This window comes from Monopterus albus, unplaced genomic scaffold (assembly GCF_001952655.1).
Source record: "Monopterus albus unplaced genomic scaffold, M_albus_1.0 scaffold46.1, whole genome shotgun sequence".
Lineage (NCBI taxonomy): Eukaryota > Metazoa > Chordata > Actinopteri > Synbranchiformes > Synbranchidae > Monopterus > Monopterus albus.
The window spans coordinates 792959-808285 of record NW_018127926.1 but is presented as its reverse complement, the minus strand read 5'-3'; the positions used below and the strand labels follow the sequence as shown (position 1 = coordinate 808285).

Sequence of the window (15327 nt, the reverse complement as noted above, 5' to 3'; positions counted from 1 at the left end):
CATATCTCTTGTAAGTTATGCCAAATATACATCTCACCTCAATATTTAAAGTGTGTAAAAATAGAAAAGGGGATATACTATATGTTGTAGCCAGTCAACATGTTGGAGTGATTCACTGACCATTATGTTACTCAGGTGACCACACAAGAAGCCTGGTGCTCACACACAGTACTCTAGGTGGCAAGCTACCCAGTTAGCCCTCAGCAGTCGGAAATCATGTTGATGTGGTATGTCAAAGTGTACAAATAATTGTCAGGTCAAAAGAAAGACCTGGCACAGTTGAGCTCGTACGTTGTTTTTCCCCTTATCATTAAACAAAGCATTTGAGTGCTACGGCCGTCTAGCCTAAAGTTTGACCTATGTGTCTGAACTTGACCCAGACCCAAACACTTTTAAATTTCTGTCTGAACCTGGTCCGGACCCTTGGGAATCAACAGGTCCCGTAGGGCTCGGTTTGGGGATCCACATTAAGAATTAAGAAGACACAACATGTGTTCACACTGATCACAATTATCCAGACTGTAGGGTCACGTGTACTCGGATCCGGGCCCAGGTCCTTAATGTGAAAGCACCCTTAGTAGATGATGAAGGATTTTTTTTTTTATTTCATTAAATCTTTTTAAAATATTCACTTACCATTAGTGCCAGTACTGTCATTAGTGTTCCCAGATTTTTCAGTAAAAAACAAAGCTATGACAGTGATGGCTACCACCAACATCAATGTGAACAAGACCATCAGGGTCACTTCCAAGCCTGAGAACCGCCTTTTCCCCATCTAACACACAAACAAACAGATGTACAGACACACAGAGAGTGATTACAAAGGTGAACATCATTAACACTCATTAATTTACAAAAGGTCTCAAAAACCTCTCTGCTTAATGAGGGCTATTGGTAGGTCACACAAAAACACACATGCACAAAACAACCAAACACATAAACACATGTTTTTTTCATGCATTAAACTTGGCGTATGGAATATTTCTGCAGTTGAAAAAAACTGAGAGAATCGTAGAATAAACAAAGGAGAACATGACTTTAAAAAAAAAGAGAACTGGGGAGTTGACAAAACTCTCCAGCAGGCTGCGGATCTAGTCATTGCAAAGGCACCCATCATTTCACTCAAGCAATTAGTCTTCACTCCAGTGTACTCTTGGAGACAAAAACAAGGTGAATGTCTGTGTGCGTGAGTATGTGTCTATTAGGGTGAGTGAGAGGCTTAGAGCCATTCTGTTTAATGTGCTGTGAAGAGCAGGCGAGGGCAAAGAGAGACAGAGAGCCAAGCGTCTGCATGCCCCTGTGTGTTTGCAATCAGCTGCACATCATAGAGAAACACTGAGAAACACCTGCAAACTTGCAATGTAACACCAAGTCATAAAGGCACAGAAAAAGACACAGAGCTATTCATACAAACTTTTTAGCCCCCCTCCTCTCCTATTTAGCTTGCCCAAGTGTCTGAAAATAGCTTCCACCCGTATAAGCATATCATTTTACTTCTACCAACACACATTCTGGTACATGAACATGCACACACTTAAGAACAAACAGGGGCACTTTATGCTGCACTGTTTCCATGAGTACAGGGAGTTCAAACTATTATTGAATCACTTTTATTAATAATAAAGGTGATTCAATAATATCTACTAGGTTATATGAACTTTTACTTAATACCTATAGTTCACTGGTTACTTTGAGATATATTAAAAAGTTAATGTCAGCAGAACAGGCGGTTCGTCACCTGTACTTATTTTTAACATTGACATAAAAAGTGTGGATCGGTGCAGTGTATATCTGAACAACAGATGTACACAACTACAGATCAGTAATCAAAGCTCTACATAGACATCTGTTCCTCGGGGCCGCACTGCAATTTACAGTAGATGATCTACTCTGCTGGCAAAGAGCTACACACAACCAACATTATCATTAACAAACTTATAGTCACAGTCTGTCCACTGTCATGCGGACAGAACTGCATAATTCAAACATCTGCAAACTACAAAAAAGTTTCATGCAAGTCTGTATCTATATAAAGCGGGACTTTTGACTGCAGCATTTTTGCTTCATCATTATGATACATTGGTGCTGTAGTTACTAAAAATGAACCCCACCAGCATACAGTAGTCATCCAGTGTTATACTGTAAATCATGCAGTATCATCAACAAATGCTATAATATATACTGTAGGGAAGGTTTACTTACACTAGAGCAAAACAACTATAACTGCAGCTCAACCTTACCTCCTCTCTCTTCAGTGTTCAGGGCAAAGTGCGCTTGAGTTCAAGTGAGATAGCACCTTATAATCCACGGGATGTATTGTGGTCAAAGGCTTGCCGCTTTTTCTTTTTTTTTTTTTGGTTTGTGTGTGTGTGCAGTACTCTGTGTGTTTTACAATCTAAGCATGCAGAACCCAAAGCCATAAAATGTAAAATGACTATGTACAGGCTGAGGGAACAACAGTATCAGCTTTGCACAGTCAATCCACACCACTGATAACTGCATGCCGGCATGCTTGTCTGGTCATAAGATTATGTGTGTTGTTGTTTTATGAAAGCTGGTACCTCTCTGTGACCAAATTTTTAAGTCATTTACACACACACACATGCATACACACTGGGATTTTTTATTTGTATGGTGTCAGTACAAAAAAAGAACTCATTAGAATAGCTTTCAAAGGTTTAGTTATGTTTGTGTTTTTCTGTACCAGAATTGTATTAATATAATTTTATGTTTAATCACATGCAGCCACATGACAAACTACAGTAGGTTATTATTAAAAGAGTATGTACAACTCAATGTTTACATGGTAAATGTATAGTTTAGCTTAGTGTAGGCTAACAAGAGCCAAAAAAGAAGAAGAAGAAGAAGAAGAAGAAGAAAGCCTAACACATTCCCAGAAGAAGGCAAATGATTATTTTTACACTTTAAAGGTGGAGCTGAACAAACTGTCTGTTTATTTAGCTGTTTAGGCTAGAACGCACTGCAAAGCCATGGTTTAAATTGTGTACAGTTTCTATGGCCAGACTTCCATTTCTGTCACTAGATTGATACAACTCTCATGTTTGCATGGTAAATAAATTGTTGGAGCCAGCAGCTGGTTAGCTTAGTGTACTAAGAAGACCCCAGAAAATGTCTGGCACATTAACATAAGAAAGCAGATTGTCATTTTTACACTTAGTTTTTTGTATGGATTTTTAAAAAATGATATATAATTTGCTAACTGAGCATTATAGGTGCTGGAAAGTGGGTTTTGCTACTTTGGGACAAGCTAGCCTGTTTCCAGTTTGTATCTAAATATTGGCAAGAAAATGAATAAACCTATTTCCCAAAATGCCAGCCTACTACTTTAAATGAATAAGGTAATGCATTACAGGTATCTCCATATAATCACAGAACCAAAGTTACTCTAGGTAAGTACCAGTCATTTGTACAAAATCTTCGACTTGTAAAAATGCTCCCCAGGATTTGTAGGGTGAAGATGGATGACTGCACCCTGTGCTGTGACTCTAACACAACGACACAATCATCATCATGTAGCAGTCATGTCATGTCATGAGAGTCAGTGGGAACCAAAGAAAACCAGAGCAGGCAGTTGGCCTTTTGCCTTGAAACAAACACTTCCACTGTTTGCCTTCTGAAAAGGAGATTAAATATGACAGGATGCAGTCTCCCTTTGTTCAACAGTGGTTTTAACTTGATGTCAAGTACATGAAATTTCTTGAGTTTGGTATTCAAAACACCCAGCATCTATGGCTGTGGATCCTTCCAAGGCAGAGCTGAGCACACTTCAAACTGTCTGTTTGTTTTGGTTTTTAGGCTAGAACAAACTCAAAAGCCATGGTTTAAGTTGTGTACAGTTTCTGTGGCCAGACATCTATCCATGTCAACACACTCTGTAGATGGGTGATGTCGCCAGTCCATGTCTTTCCCATCGACAGAACGAAGAGGATGAATGGAATGAACTACTCTCTATCTAGATTACCATGAATACCATGGAACCGTACAGTTGAAGAAGTCGACATAAGCCTCAGGTGAAAGTGTGTGAATGGGTCGACGTCGGAAAGACAGCAAAAGTCAGGGGTATAGTAGAAAGGCTTGTATTACTGTGTCCATAATTTGTCTTAGATCCCATGTGGGTAACTATGACATAATATATGTATGTGTGTATGGATGTAGGAGATGTGAAAGCGTCCAAGTCCCTTTCTAATCATTGTGCTCAGTCTCCTCAGTCTTTCTCTCGTTACAAATCCAATTCCACTCTGCCACTGCCAATTTCAGATCCTCTCCCTCTAGAATGCAGCGCCAGCCGATTTCAATAGAACAAACTGAAATTGGCAATTCACTCCCCTGTATCGATCCAGTCACTTTGAAACTAGGCACTCAACATTGAGAGCTGCCAACCAACCAAGTTTAGAGGGACCGTTGACAAATTAAAGGAAAAACCCAAATAAATGAGTGGTCTCCTCCAGGATGACCGTGCCCCCATCCATAGGGCACTATGTGTCACTGAATGGTTTGATGAGTATAAAAACGATGTGAATTATATGCTATGAATTTCACAATCACCAGATTTCGACCCAGTTGAACACTTATAGAGAATCTTGGATGGACATGTTAAACAGCGTGTTCATCCCTCCAGTAGAGTCCAGAGACTTGTAAAGTCAATGCCAAGGTGAATTCAAGCTGTTCCAGTGGCCCAACACCTAACTAAGACACTTTATGTTGGTTTTTCCTTTCACTTGTCATCCATCTATGTGTATGTTCATGTGTGTGTTTGTTTGTCTTATGTTAGGGTATAACAAGGGGCTGTCTACAGCATCTCCAAGAATTGTCTACCTAATACCAGAACTGACCAACCGATTTTACCAGGATGTTTTACACAGCACAGTCTCACATGAAAATGTACAATAGCTACACTCATCCACAGCTTAAAATATAGTAATGGATGTAAAACTGTGACATGCCAACATTTCTTCTAGTGTATTCTTTTATTTTGTAGCCCAGTGGATATTAAAGGTGAATTTGATCTATATAATGAAACAAATACTTTTCATCAGAAAGTGTTTTAGTCTACCCATGGGATTTCCCTAACCATGTGGTTTCTGTGTCTAAACGTAACCATAGATAAGGAATGTCAGCCATTGACTTTTGCTTTCGCTGGCAGAAACAACAGCCAAGTGACATGGGCGCAGGCCATTGCCATGTCACAACAAGCCGTTATTGTACGATCAGTACAGTTTGCATTGTGGACCAATGTAGCTATTCTACATTTTGATGCAGGACTGGGTTGGTTTTACATTAGATAAATGCATCTTAGTACTTTTAAACAGCTATTCACTACTAAAATGTTCTTTAATTGGTAACATTTAGAGTTGGAACACGTACTGCTGTGCCTTTTGCATTTTATTACTTTTTCAATGTTTTATCATCTACATTTCGATTTTGTAACTATTCTCTCAAAGCACCATAAAACGCTCTCAAGGTCTCTGTGTGACAAATGTGGTTATACTGATTTTTATCTGGCATTGGCTCTCAGACTGTCTCTACTCTAGGTTCTTCCCTCCACTGCCAGGTCTATTAATAATTGACCATATAAAGTTACAGCAAAGTACTGAGACTACTGTTCTAATGCACCCTCTCAGTCTAGTGCCTGCTCTCTTTCCAGGTTGTGATTAAAACAAACAAATAAAACGACAAACAAAAAGGAAATTCCGTCATTATTTTAAGCTATTACAGTTACATTTTTCTCAAAAAAAAGTGCCATAACACTTTTTATGCACAGCTTAGTAATTCTTACCCTTGAAGCTCTAAATAAGGGTGCGTTAATCACTTAGTCCTTTTACTCAAATGAATAGCAGTTTTTAGCAAGTTAAAGGTTGCTTTAGCTAGTGCAATCACAAGAGTTGAACAGTAGAAGATTAACTTCTGATTAGCAGCTACTGTAAGGTGTCCTCAAAGTACTGATTTCACCCCCCAAAACCAATATTGTCAACGTATTGCACTCAAGTCAATTAGTCCTTTCCTCTCTGCACTCTCTTTCTCAATTCTTTTTAACTGGCTTTTTTTTTAGTACTCTTTGTTTGCTCTGTGATGGCTAATGAGCTATACATACAAGCTAGTGTCAAGTTGTGTATGATGTAGTTGATGAACCGCATGGAGGTTTCATTTAGACTCATATGAGGCAATCCAGTACTTTGTGTACAGGCATGGGGCAGAAAATGACCCTCCAAAAAAATGCACACATCACAAACATAATGAGTGGAAAATGTTCATTATGTCAAGAAGAATACCTGCCTGACTCTTTACTTGACTCCAGGAGAGCCCTGCGCAAAAATTCCGATATGCCTAGACTGTGTGTTTATGCATAAATGGCAAATAAAAATCTTGAATCTTGAATCTGTTAGCTCAGAGTGCAGCATTACTTGTTAGTTCCAGTGATGTGGTCAGAGCTCTGGATTTTATGAAGGCAGTAGATGGTTTTACACTAAAACTGCAGGGCAGACAGCTCACACGGTTACTGTGCGTTTAAGGCTGTCTAATGAATATTGCTACAGATCTGTGTTTGACATGCATTGGGAATTTTTCCTTGGGAATCAGAGACAGCTACCAGAGGCGCAGACTCGTGGCTTAGAATGAAAAATGTGTTACATTGGTAGTCTCATGATTCTCCTCAATAAAATTAAACAGCTGTACAGTCTCTTTTCATGATCCAGTATGATGGGTCATTAATAACTTATTAATCCTCTACTGACACATTTTGTCAGGAGTGAATTTCTGCTTTTAAGTATAATCCATGCCAGCTGATTTTTTTAAACATGTCATTTCTCTGCACTTACTGGAGCTAACTTTGTGTATAGCCTCATTTAACATGATCACTGTAGCTGCCGTTTTTCACTGGAACTTAAGGTTAGTTGCCAGAACGTCTATGAAAGTTGGCGTTGGTTGAATAAAAGGTATACAATGCAAGGATTTATGTCACATAAGGGTTTCCAGCAAGCTAATTATTTCTAAATAGCAAAAATGTCTATATATGAGCTTTCAAGACATTCTGGAAATGTGTTTTATACCCCAATGCTGCATGCATATACACATTTCATTTTACAAGAAACTTGTCATAAACCAAAAAGTTACAATATGACTTGTGGCACAAATGTACAAAGATTGTAACAAACCAAATTGTTTGAAGGGAAGGAGGAGTGAGAACAGCAAACAACAACACTAGTGGCAAAAGCAAAACACAACTTATGAAAAAAGACAGCACCATACGAAGTAGTCGGGAGACGGGGGTAGACTACTGAGTTTCAATACCGTGTGTGTGTTTGTGTTTGCAGGATCCCATGCCTTCGGAGAGTGCAGTAATGGTCAGTTTATTCCAATTTACTGCTTAATTAGAGATGTGTGAAAATGTATCGATTTAGTTAAAGATTTATTTGAGTGAGATAGGTGGGTCTTGTGGCAATATCATCTGGTTCCCTGGTGAAGAGTGAAGCTCTGTGAAGTGACTGCATCAGTAGTAATAGCAGTCTATGAAAGTTTCCAAGTCTGTTATATCTTCCACTATGATGATGCATTGTTTTGGTTTAGATTACTAGGTTAGTTGTAGTTTGAACCATTGCCTTTATTTCAGTGTTAATTACTAATTTGCTACTTGCCATGCACACGTCCTTAGCAAAACAAAATGTCAGCACAATAATAATCTTGTCTTTTTGTTTTCAATAAGTACCTCCGTGGTAAAGTACATTCACAACTTGACCCTAAAATTTAGCAAGTTATTTCCATAACTATAGGTCGGCTTATTTAACAAATATTTGTGTTCTTTTGGAAGCCTAATGGGGAGACGTAATTACAGTCCATGCAAACATACTACTCTACACTCCGGCAGCACCACAACTAATTAACCTGGTGTCCCGGGCCTTTGCATTTGAAAATGAAAGCCTCTTAGTGGTGCATCAGGCTGGTAGAAGAGTGAGCGGGTGAGGTCTAGTGAAAATTTTTCAATTTCAACAGTTTGTTTTCTTTCTTTCTTTCTTTCTTTTGTTATTGCATTGCCCACTACCTCATTACTCTGTCAATAGACCAGAAATGCTAATCTTATCTCTCCATCCAGAAACAAAGGTCTTTATTTAGTAATTTTCTGTGAATTATACAGTACAATACCTTTATCCCCACTTTCCTTCAATGCTGAAACTTGTCTTTTCCACAGAGAAAATTATGTCATTTTAGGTTAAACACTTCCATTTTAAAGTAAATAATCAGCACTATATGTAAGCGACTGCACACAGACACTGCATCATTACCAGAATAAGTAGTAGCTTAAAGTAAATACGGTTTACATAAGTAATTTGTTCTGTTAATTCAGTGCTGGTTTTCAGAGCTTTTTCCATGATGTAATAATTGTACTGTTGCATAAATGTGATTTTTGAGTATTTCTCAGGTTTTCATGAGGAAGTAAAATTCACGGTGTTTCTCATTATTATTGGGTACGAATTCTCCCAACACCCAACCACTATCTATACCGCTTGGTCCTGAACAGGGTCATGGGGGCTGCAGCCAATCCCAGCTGGCACTCGGCGAGAGGCAGGGTACACCCTGGAAAGGTTGCCAGTCTATCACAGGGCTGCCCAAACAACCACACACTCACACTCACTCCTACAGTTAATTTAGAGTTGCCAATCAGCTTAAGCTGCATGTCTTTCGACGGTAGGAGGAAGTCGGAGTACCTGGAGACAACCCACGCAGACACTAGGAAACATACAAACTCTGCACAGAAAGGCCCTGGATCGGCTCGGCCTCAAACCCAGAATTTTCTTGTTGTGAGGAGACAGCACTGTCCACTGCACCACTGTGCCTCTTTCACCCAACATGTCATGAAAGTCATGAAATTTTGGTCACTGCAAGCTCAACTAGATTGTTCCATTCCGGCAAAGGTCAAAAAGAGCCAATGAAATATAGGGCAGTGTTATCTGAAATTATCAGATATATTATCTGAAATACAGCACCATTCAGACGTTTGGACACACTTTCCCATTGACTTGAATGGAAAAGTGTTGCCAAACTTTTGACTGGTAATGAGTGTATTATAGCTTGAAATGGCAGAGGGGATGCCTTTTACTGGCAGAGTCAAAGTGCTACCACAGGACAAAAGTTCAGTGGTGAAAAGATATGATTATCTTTCCCTTCTGCCTCTAGAAATAATGTTCAGGAAATGGTGACATAACAGTGAACTATCCATGTTGATAGCAATTTAACCTCCTAGGAGACAAATACATCAAGCATTTACACTGTGGTGTTGCAGTTCTCTGCGTGTGATTGAATTGTCCACATGTCTGTAGCTGTTTTATCACCAATGGCTGCACAAACCATAACATGCAGGTGGCCGATCTAAGTGTTCCCATTATGCAGTTGTCCCCATAAGCATGGCGCAGATGTTACTCCCTATGGGCGAGCAACATCATGGTGAATGAAGATGAAAATGTGTGTGCTCAACTTTAAACACACACACATACACACTCCAAGCTTCTGCTGCATCATTCCTAAGGGAAATGTTTTCCATCCCTGCTGTTACTCAGCGTGTTTTGACAGGAATAGACTCACACTCCCACACACTCACATGGGTGCGTGCACTCACGTTCTCTCCTAAAATAATGAGTATGCTAACAACTGTCAGTGTAAAGCCTTGATAGCTGCTTTAAGTTCACAGAGTGCTAGATCCAGTATAATGATTAACTACTCCTGTATGTATTTTCTGTGTGCACGCGCACGTGTGTTGTTATTCACACTCATTGCAAAGCTGACCTTCCTTTGAAAGATAGTAACAACTGGTGAAAGTATGAATATTCCTAATAAATCTCCCTCTCACTGTCTTACACATATATAAGCCAGTAAATCATATTTGCAAAACCCGGCAGTGACCTTGTGAACTACGGAGGGACCAGAGATCACTGGAGCTTTACAGACACCGGAAGCAGAAAAGTTAAAAAAAATGAAACTTCTTGCTCTCCTTTCATGTGTTGAGGTCTCAAATTTACTACTGCTGCTCAGGATCTGTGGAGTATCAATATTTAATTATTTCATATGTGTGTGCTGAGCAAAAGAGGAAAGCGTGCTGCATCTCTGAGTGTGTATGTGTGCTTAAGATTACTTCTCTGACTTCTCCCCACCCCATACATGCCTTTCTCTCAGATTGTATGTCAGATTTCTAAGATAATATAACCTGACAGCTAATTATCTTGAATGTGCTGATGGTAGCAAAAATACATTAATTCATAATCACATAGAAAACTCATAGACTCGTCCATAGAACTTATTGCATTATTTTTCATCTTCTATATCCCTCCGCAACAATCTTTTGTAACATTTTAAGAGACACTGAGGTTTTCAGTAAAGGTAAAGTGACCTTGGTTGGTAGAGGTACAGAAGATAACATTAAACTGGATTCTGAAAAAACAGAAAAAAATCATCTGGACTTGGTTTTAGGTAGAAGACGTTTCACCTCTCCTCCAAGAGGCTTCATCAGTTCTGTCCGACTGGTGTTGAGCATATGTGATATGATTACTGTGCTTCCATTTAGCAGTGTGACGGGTTGGCAAGCTGTTTAGAGAAGCCAGCAGTCACCAGCTGAGCCCAGGTTCAGCTGCTGCATTGGTAAACCTCTGCCCTGCACAGTGTATGTAGCTGACCCTTCTCATTATGTTTAACTGATCTTCCTTTATGTGTAATACAACAGCATGTGGTTTTTTTTTTTGTACGTAGAAATGTAAGCATGTAATACCATCTGTCTGTGGGAGCTGTTTTTGTTGTTAGACAGCATTGTGAAATTGTTAGAACTTGATGCTGGGGCCCTATAAAAACATGAACTCTACTCACTCATGTCTCTAGCTGTCAAGCTAACTCAAAGAAGGGATGATAAGAGAAAAACAACATGAAGAAACTACAGTAGCTGAACCTTTTAGACAAGTAGCTTAGGCATTATCTTTCTGGTTTTCTGTGTTTTACAGGGGTTGCATCTGTTAACTGATCTGTTTTGACTGCAGTCTACACATACACCGCCTATTTTTTTGTCAAAGTATGATTGATTGAATGTGGATGTATTGGGGATATCTGCTTTTTAAGTGTAAAGACAGTTAGTTATGGCTTATTTTCATCAGACAGAGGAAGGATTTCCATAGCGCTGTAGGATTTTTGATTACATTGCACCACAGCAAAGTCCAATAAATAATAAATGTTTCTGACAAAAACTGCAATACTTGATGTTGTAATAAAAACATGTTGGTCAAACACTAAATAAAAGCACCAATAAATATGGATTTGTTGTACCGTGAGATTAAAATTTACTCAGTGTTCTAATCAAATTAACGTCCTCATTTAAAGTTCACTTGGCTGTTTTATCTCTCTCTCTCTCTCTCTCTCTCTCTCTCTCTCTCTCTCTCTCTCTCTCTCTCTCTTTGTCTCGTTTCTCACTCCCTCATCAAGCTGGGAGGCTGTACGGGTAGCAACAACGAATCTCCTCGTTGCCATGGCAACTATGAGCGGTTGAACTTTTGTCAGGTGCCAAGCGCTTGCTGCAATAGAATAGTGTTGGTTATGTGTGTGTGCACACTTGCGCACGCCGCCTCTGTGAGTGAGAGGTTAGCAGGGTAGAAAGAAAACAGTGTGCTTATCTCTGAGAAATCCTCAATCCTTCTTCCGTCTGTCATTCTCTCGCCTTCAGCAGCGTGACTCTCTTTCTTTCTCAGCTTTTCTCTCTGTATCTTCCATTATCATTCAACCAGAAATGCCCTTGTTGCATACTTCTTCCTCTTGCTGAAAATGGCGTAAAGAGACTCCTCGTCTTTGACGTCGCCGAATCTGCTCTCACCTGCTCTTCCTATCTCGCCCTCCCTCCAGTCTGAACACAAAAAAGAAAACATGAACACTTCCCGCATGTGTTTTTCTGTTTTTCTACACCTACTTTCCTCTCGCCCTGTTCCATGATATGCAAATTCTCAGCTCTCAAAGTACAGACTGTATTGATCTTTCCTGTCCTACCTCTCACGCTCTGTCTCACTCTGCTCTCTGTATCCATTATCCCTCCTTCATTCTGCTCTTTTCTCCTCCTTTCTTCCTCCATCACTAATGACCTCTCTGCTGATTCAGAGGCCATGAAGAGATACGGCATATCTCTATGACGTACCTCTATTTCTGTGGGAGTAGTGATAATTAGAGAAATGTATTAGTCTCCAGTGAAAGTTAAATGACATTCAGTGCGGCCCTGCAGCTGAAGACAAAAATATTCTTTGCAAAAAACATCTTGTGGCACAGCTTCTTCAGGCATAGTTATCATAAATATTTTGGAGTGAAACATGTCTGTTTGTGTGTGTGTGTCCTAAATTAGGTGAATGACTTGTTGTTGCTGTGTGGCTCTGTCTGCCAACACAGAGGCCCTCTCTTCAACTTCACTTAATCAGTATGCAGCTCCTCTCCGCATCACTGTCCCAGTGTTATAAATACACAAACACACACTCACACACACACGCACACACAAAGCCAAATATACACAGACTTCATCAAAATTCTGTTCTTGACATCATCACTGTCCTTGTGGTATAAATATCATGTATAAAAAGAGAAGGGGAAAAAAGAAGGAACTTGAACAAAGTCCAGAGTCCTAAACACAGGTGTGCATGTGTGGACACACTCATCCACAGCTCCGCATGTAGTAAAACCAAATATGCGAACACACAGACACAAACACGTTCACTTTGGGGTGATAAATAAAGCAGTGCAAGCTCAGCCCTTTGCCATGTCAGACTTTACTGATGTCCACAAGACCATCCTAATCGCAGACCCCTGACATCGACACACACATGAGAACACACACAGACACACATTGAGTGTCTGTCATCCTTCACCCTAACCCTCTAACAGTGACTTTTCTTTGTCTTTAGTTGAGTCAGCTGCCAAAATAAAATGCCACACCTTTGAACGTTTCAAAAAGAGAAGAGGGCATTTTAAAGTTCAGTTTATTTGAAAATATGAATAGATGAGGCCAAAGATGAAACTTTAGAAGAAATAAAAATGCGATGATATGAAACTGGGTGTTAGATGTCGAAGCTCAATATCATTTGAAAACTGGCAAAATAATAACGCTGGTACCTGAATGGTGCTCTGTGTTACTTTATTTTGTCAGAGGTAGAAAATAACTAAGTACATTTACTGAAGTACTGTACCAACCTGTACTGTGTTCTCAATACATGCATTAAAATAACTTGAATTATTAATTCCTTTTCAGGATTAGATTAATAAAACAAAATAGAGTATAATGATAAGACTATTGACTCCTAGTGGGAAGTTGACAAGCCACACAGCAGTGCTAAAGTACTTTAAATTATAAGGTAGTTAAAATGAGCTCTACCATTACCGGCTGCAATAATGTGATACTCAAAATAATGCATCAATAAATATAATCCAATAATATGATATACATCATTTATGTGGACTGTGCCATTCTGTACAAAGAGAACTTTTACTTTTAGTACTTTAAGTATATATTGATGATAATACATTTGTACTTTCACTTAAGTAACATTTTGAATGCAGGACTTGTAACAGAGTATTTTTACACTCTGGTATTGCTTCTTTTACTTAAGTAAATAAGTACTTCTTCTACCACTGACCATTTATATTCCCTCAAACAAAATGAAGAGAATGGTTTACAAAAAAGAAAGAAAGAAAACTTAAAGATTCCAAATCAGTTCTTTGTTGAAACCTGAGAACCACCCATATCCAATCACCAAGGCATTCATAGTATTCTAGAAAAAACTGTATCTTCAGACTTTGGAAATATTATGTAATAATGTTAATAAATCTTTGAACTGAATTTTATTGGGAGACACATGATGTGTGAAAGAAATTGTGCTGCTTAATTGTATGTTTTTTTCTTTTCATACATATGTAAATCACAAATACAAAAATAAATACATGTTTTTTTCCCAGACCTTCTGTCTTGTTCCGTGATCCACTGGTGCACGGTTTGTATTAGTTCCCTCTTCCTGACACACATAGTCTACAGCTTCTGGCCACAGACTCAGCGCCAGTCCTCTCCAAACTCTAAAAGACCCTGGCTCTGTTTACTCATGCATGCTTGAGAATTTATTCATCCAGTTAGGGGTCCAAATGCAGAAAATACAGAAGGTAATTGTTTGTCCCGCAACTTGTGCCCTTTCTACTCTCACTGACACAGGCAATATGTAAACAGTGATAGCATGGGCTCAGATATGATAGAGCAAGCTGATGAAAAAAGGCCTGAAATACAGATGTTAGGGGCTACTCTATCAAATTATCTTTCAGGCACAGAACACAGGCTTAAGTGTCCCTGGAGGCAATCGATAATCTTCTGCTCCGAGTTTGACTCACGAAAGATCACTGCAACATAAACACTCTATCATAAGCTCTTCAGCGTTGCATGTAAAACTGTGGATCGCTTACATCTCATGCATGAGATTATATGTGTCAAAGGGTTAATTGTGTAAAGTAAAGCAAGGAGTGTTAGGAGTAATTTAAAAGATGAATATATTTCTTGAAAGTAAGGTGCTCTAATGTGATTAGCTAACTAGCATTTAAACGAATGTTGAGCCCTACCGGACAGGTTACTGTGGGAAAAAGGCACTGCAGCTTTGTAAATGGTGGATTTGTGATGATGACACAAGCTACAAGAGAAAATGGAATCTATTTATGGAGGGAATAAATATAGTATCTTCATAATGTTTTCTTTAATGTACACCTCCAAATATTTCTAAAGAAAAGTTTGACCATCTCCTGAATGTATCTCTGTATTTACTGTTCCGCCATGAATATGATGTGGAATTAGTAACTCTATAAAATGTTTCTTATTCACATTACCTGCTCATGTTTTCCCTGCCAGGTCTAAGATGTTTTACTCCTCCCTCCTGGTCTCAGGACAGCTTTTCTAGCTTCAAAGCTACTTTTGCTCCGCAACCCCCCCCAACACCATGACATGATACAAAAGAGGGGGAGAAAAATGAGAAATATAGATAGGGTCAAAGTGTCAGCTGATGATTTCAGAAGGGCAAAGGCAGAGGGCATGGACGACAGAAAAAGGAAAAACAAGTAGGGTGAAGGAGTGGATGAAGGTAGCCACCTCTCTTCCTCCCCATCTTACTTTCACGAGCACACTCACACACATGTGCCCACGTCTTTCCATTTCTCTGTCTCTTACATCAACCTACCTGTCAACCCTGCCGACCCGAACCATCCATCAACTGCTGCAACTGCTGCTCCAAGAGATGGAGGGCACGATATGGTGAGAAAGAGTAGTGTGAATAAAGA

The 15327-nt window shown here is 39.3% G+C and overlaps 1 protein-coding gene across 1 annotated transcript in view; it reads right to left on the bottom strand.

Annotated features, from left to right (window-relative positions):
* si (sucrase-isomaltase) overlaps positions 1–832 on the bottom strand; it is a 47737-nt gene extending 46905 nt beyond the window's left edge. The window contains exon 1 of the mRNA XM_020600439.1: positions 637–832. Within this exon, the coding sequence (XP_020456095.1) occupies positions 637–775 (139 nt within the window). The 5' untranslated portion in view covers positions 776–832. The remainder of the gene's footprint in view (positions 1–636) is intronic.
* Positions 833–15327: the final 14495 nt, after the last annotated feature.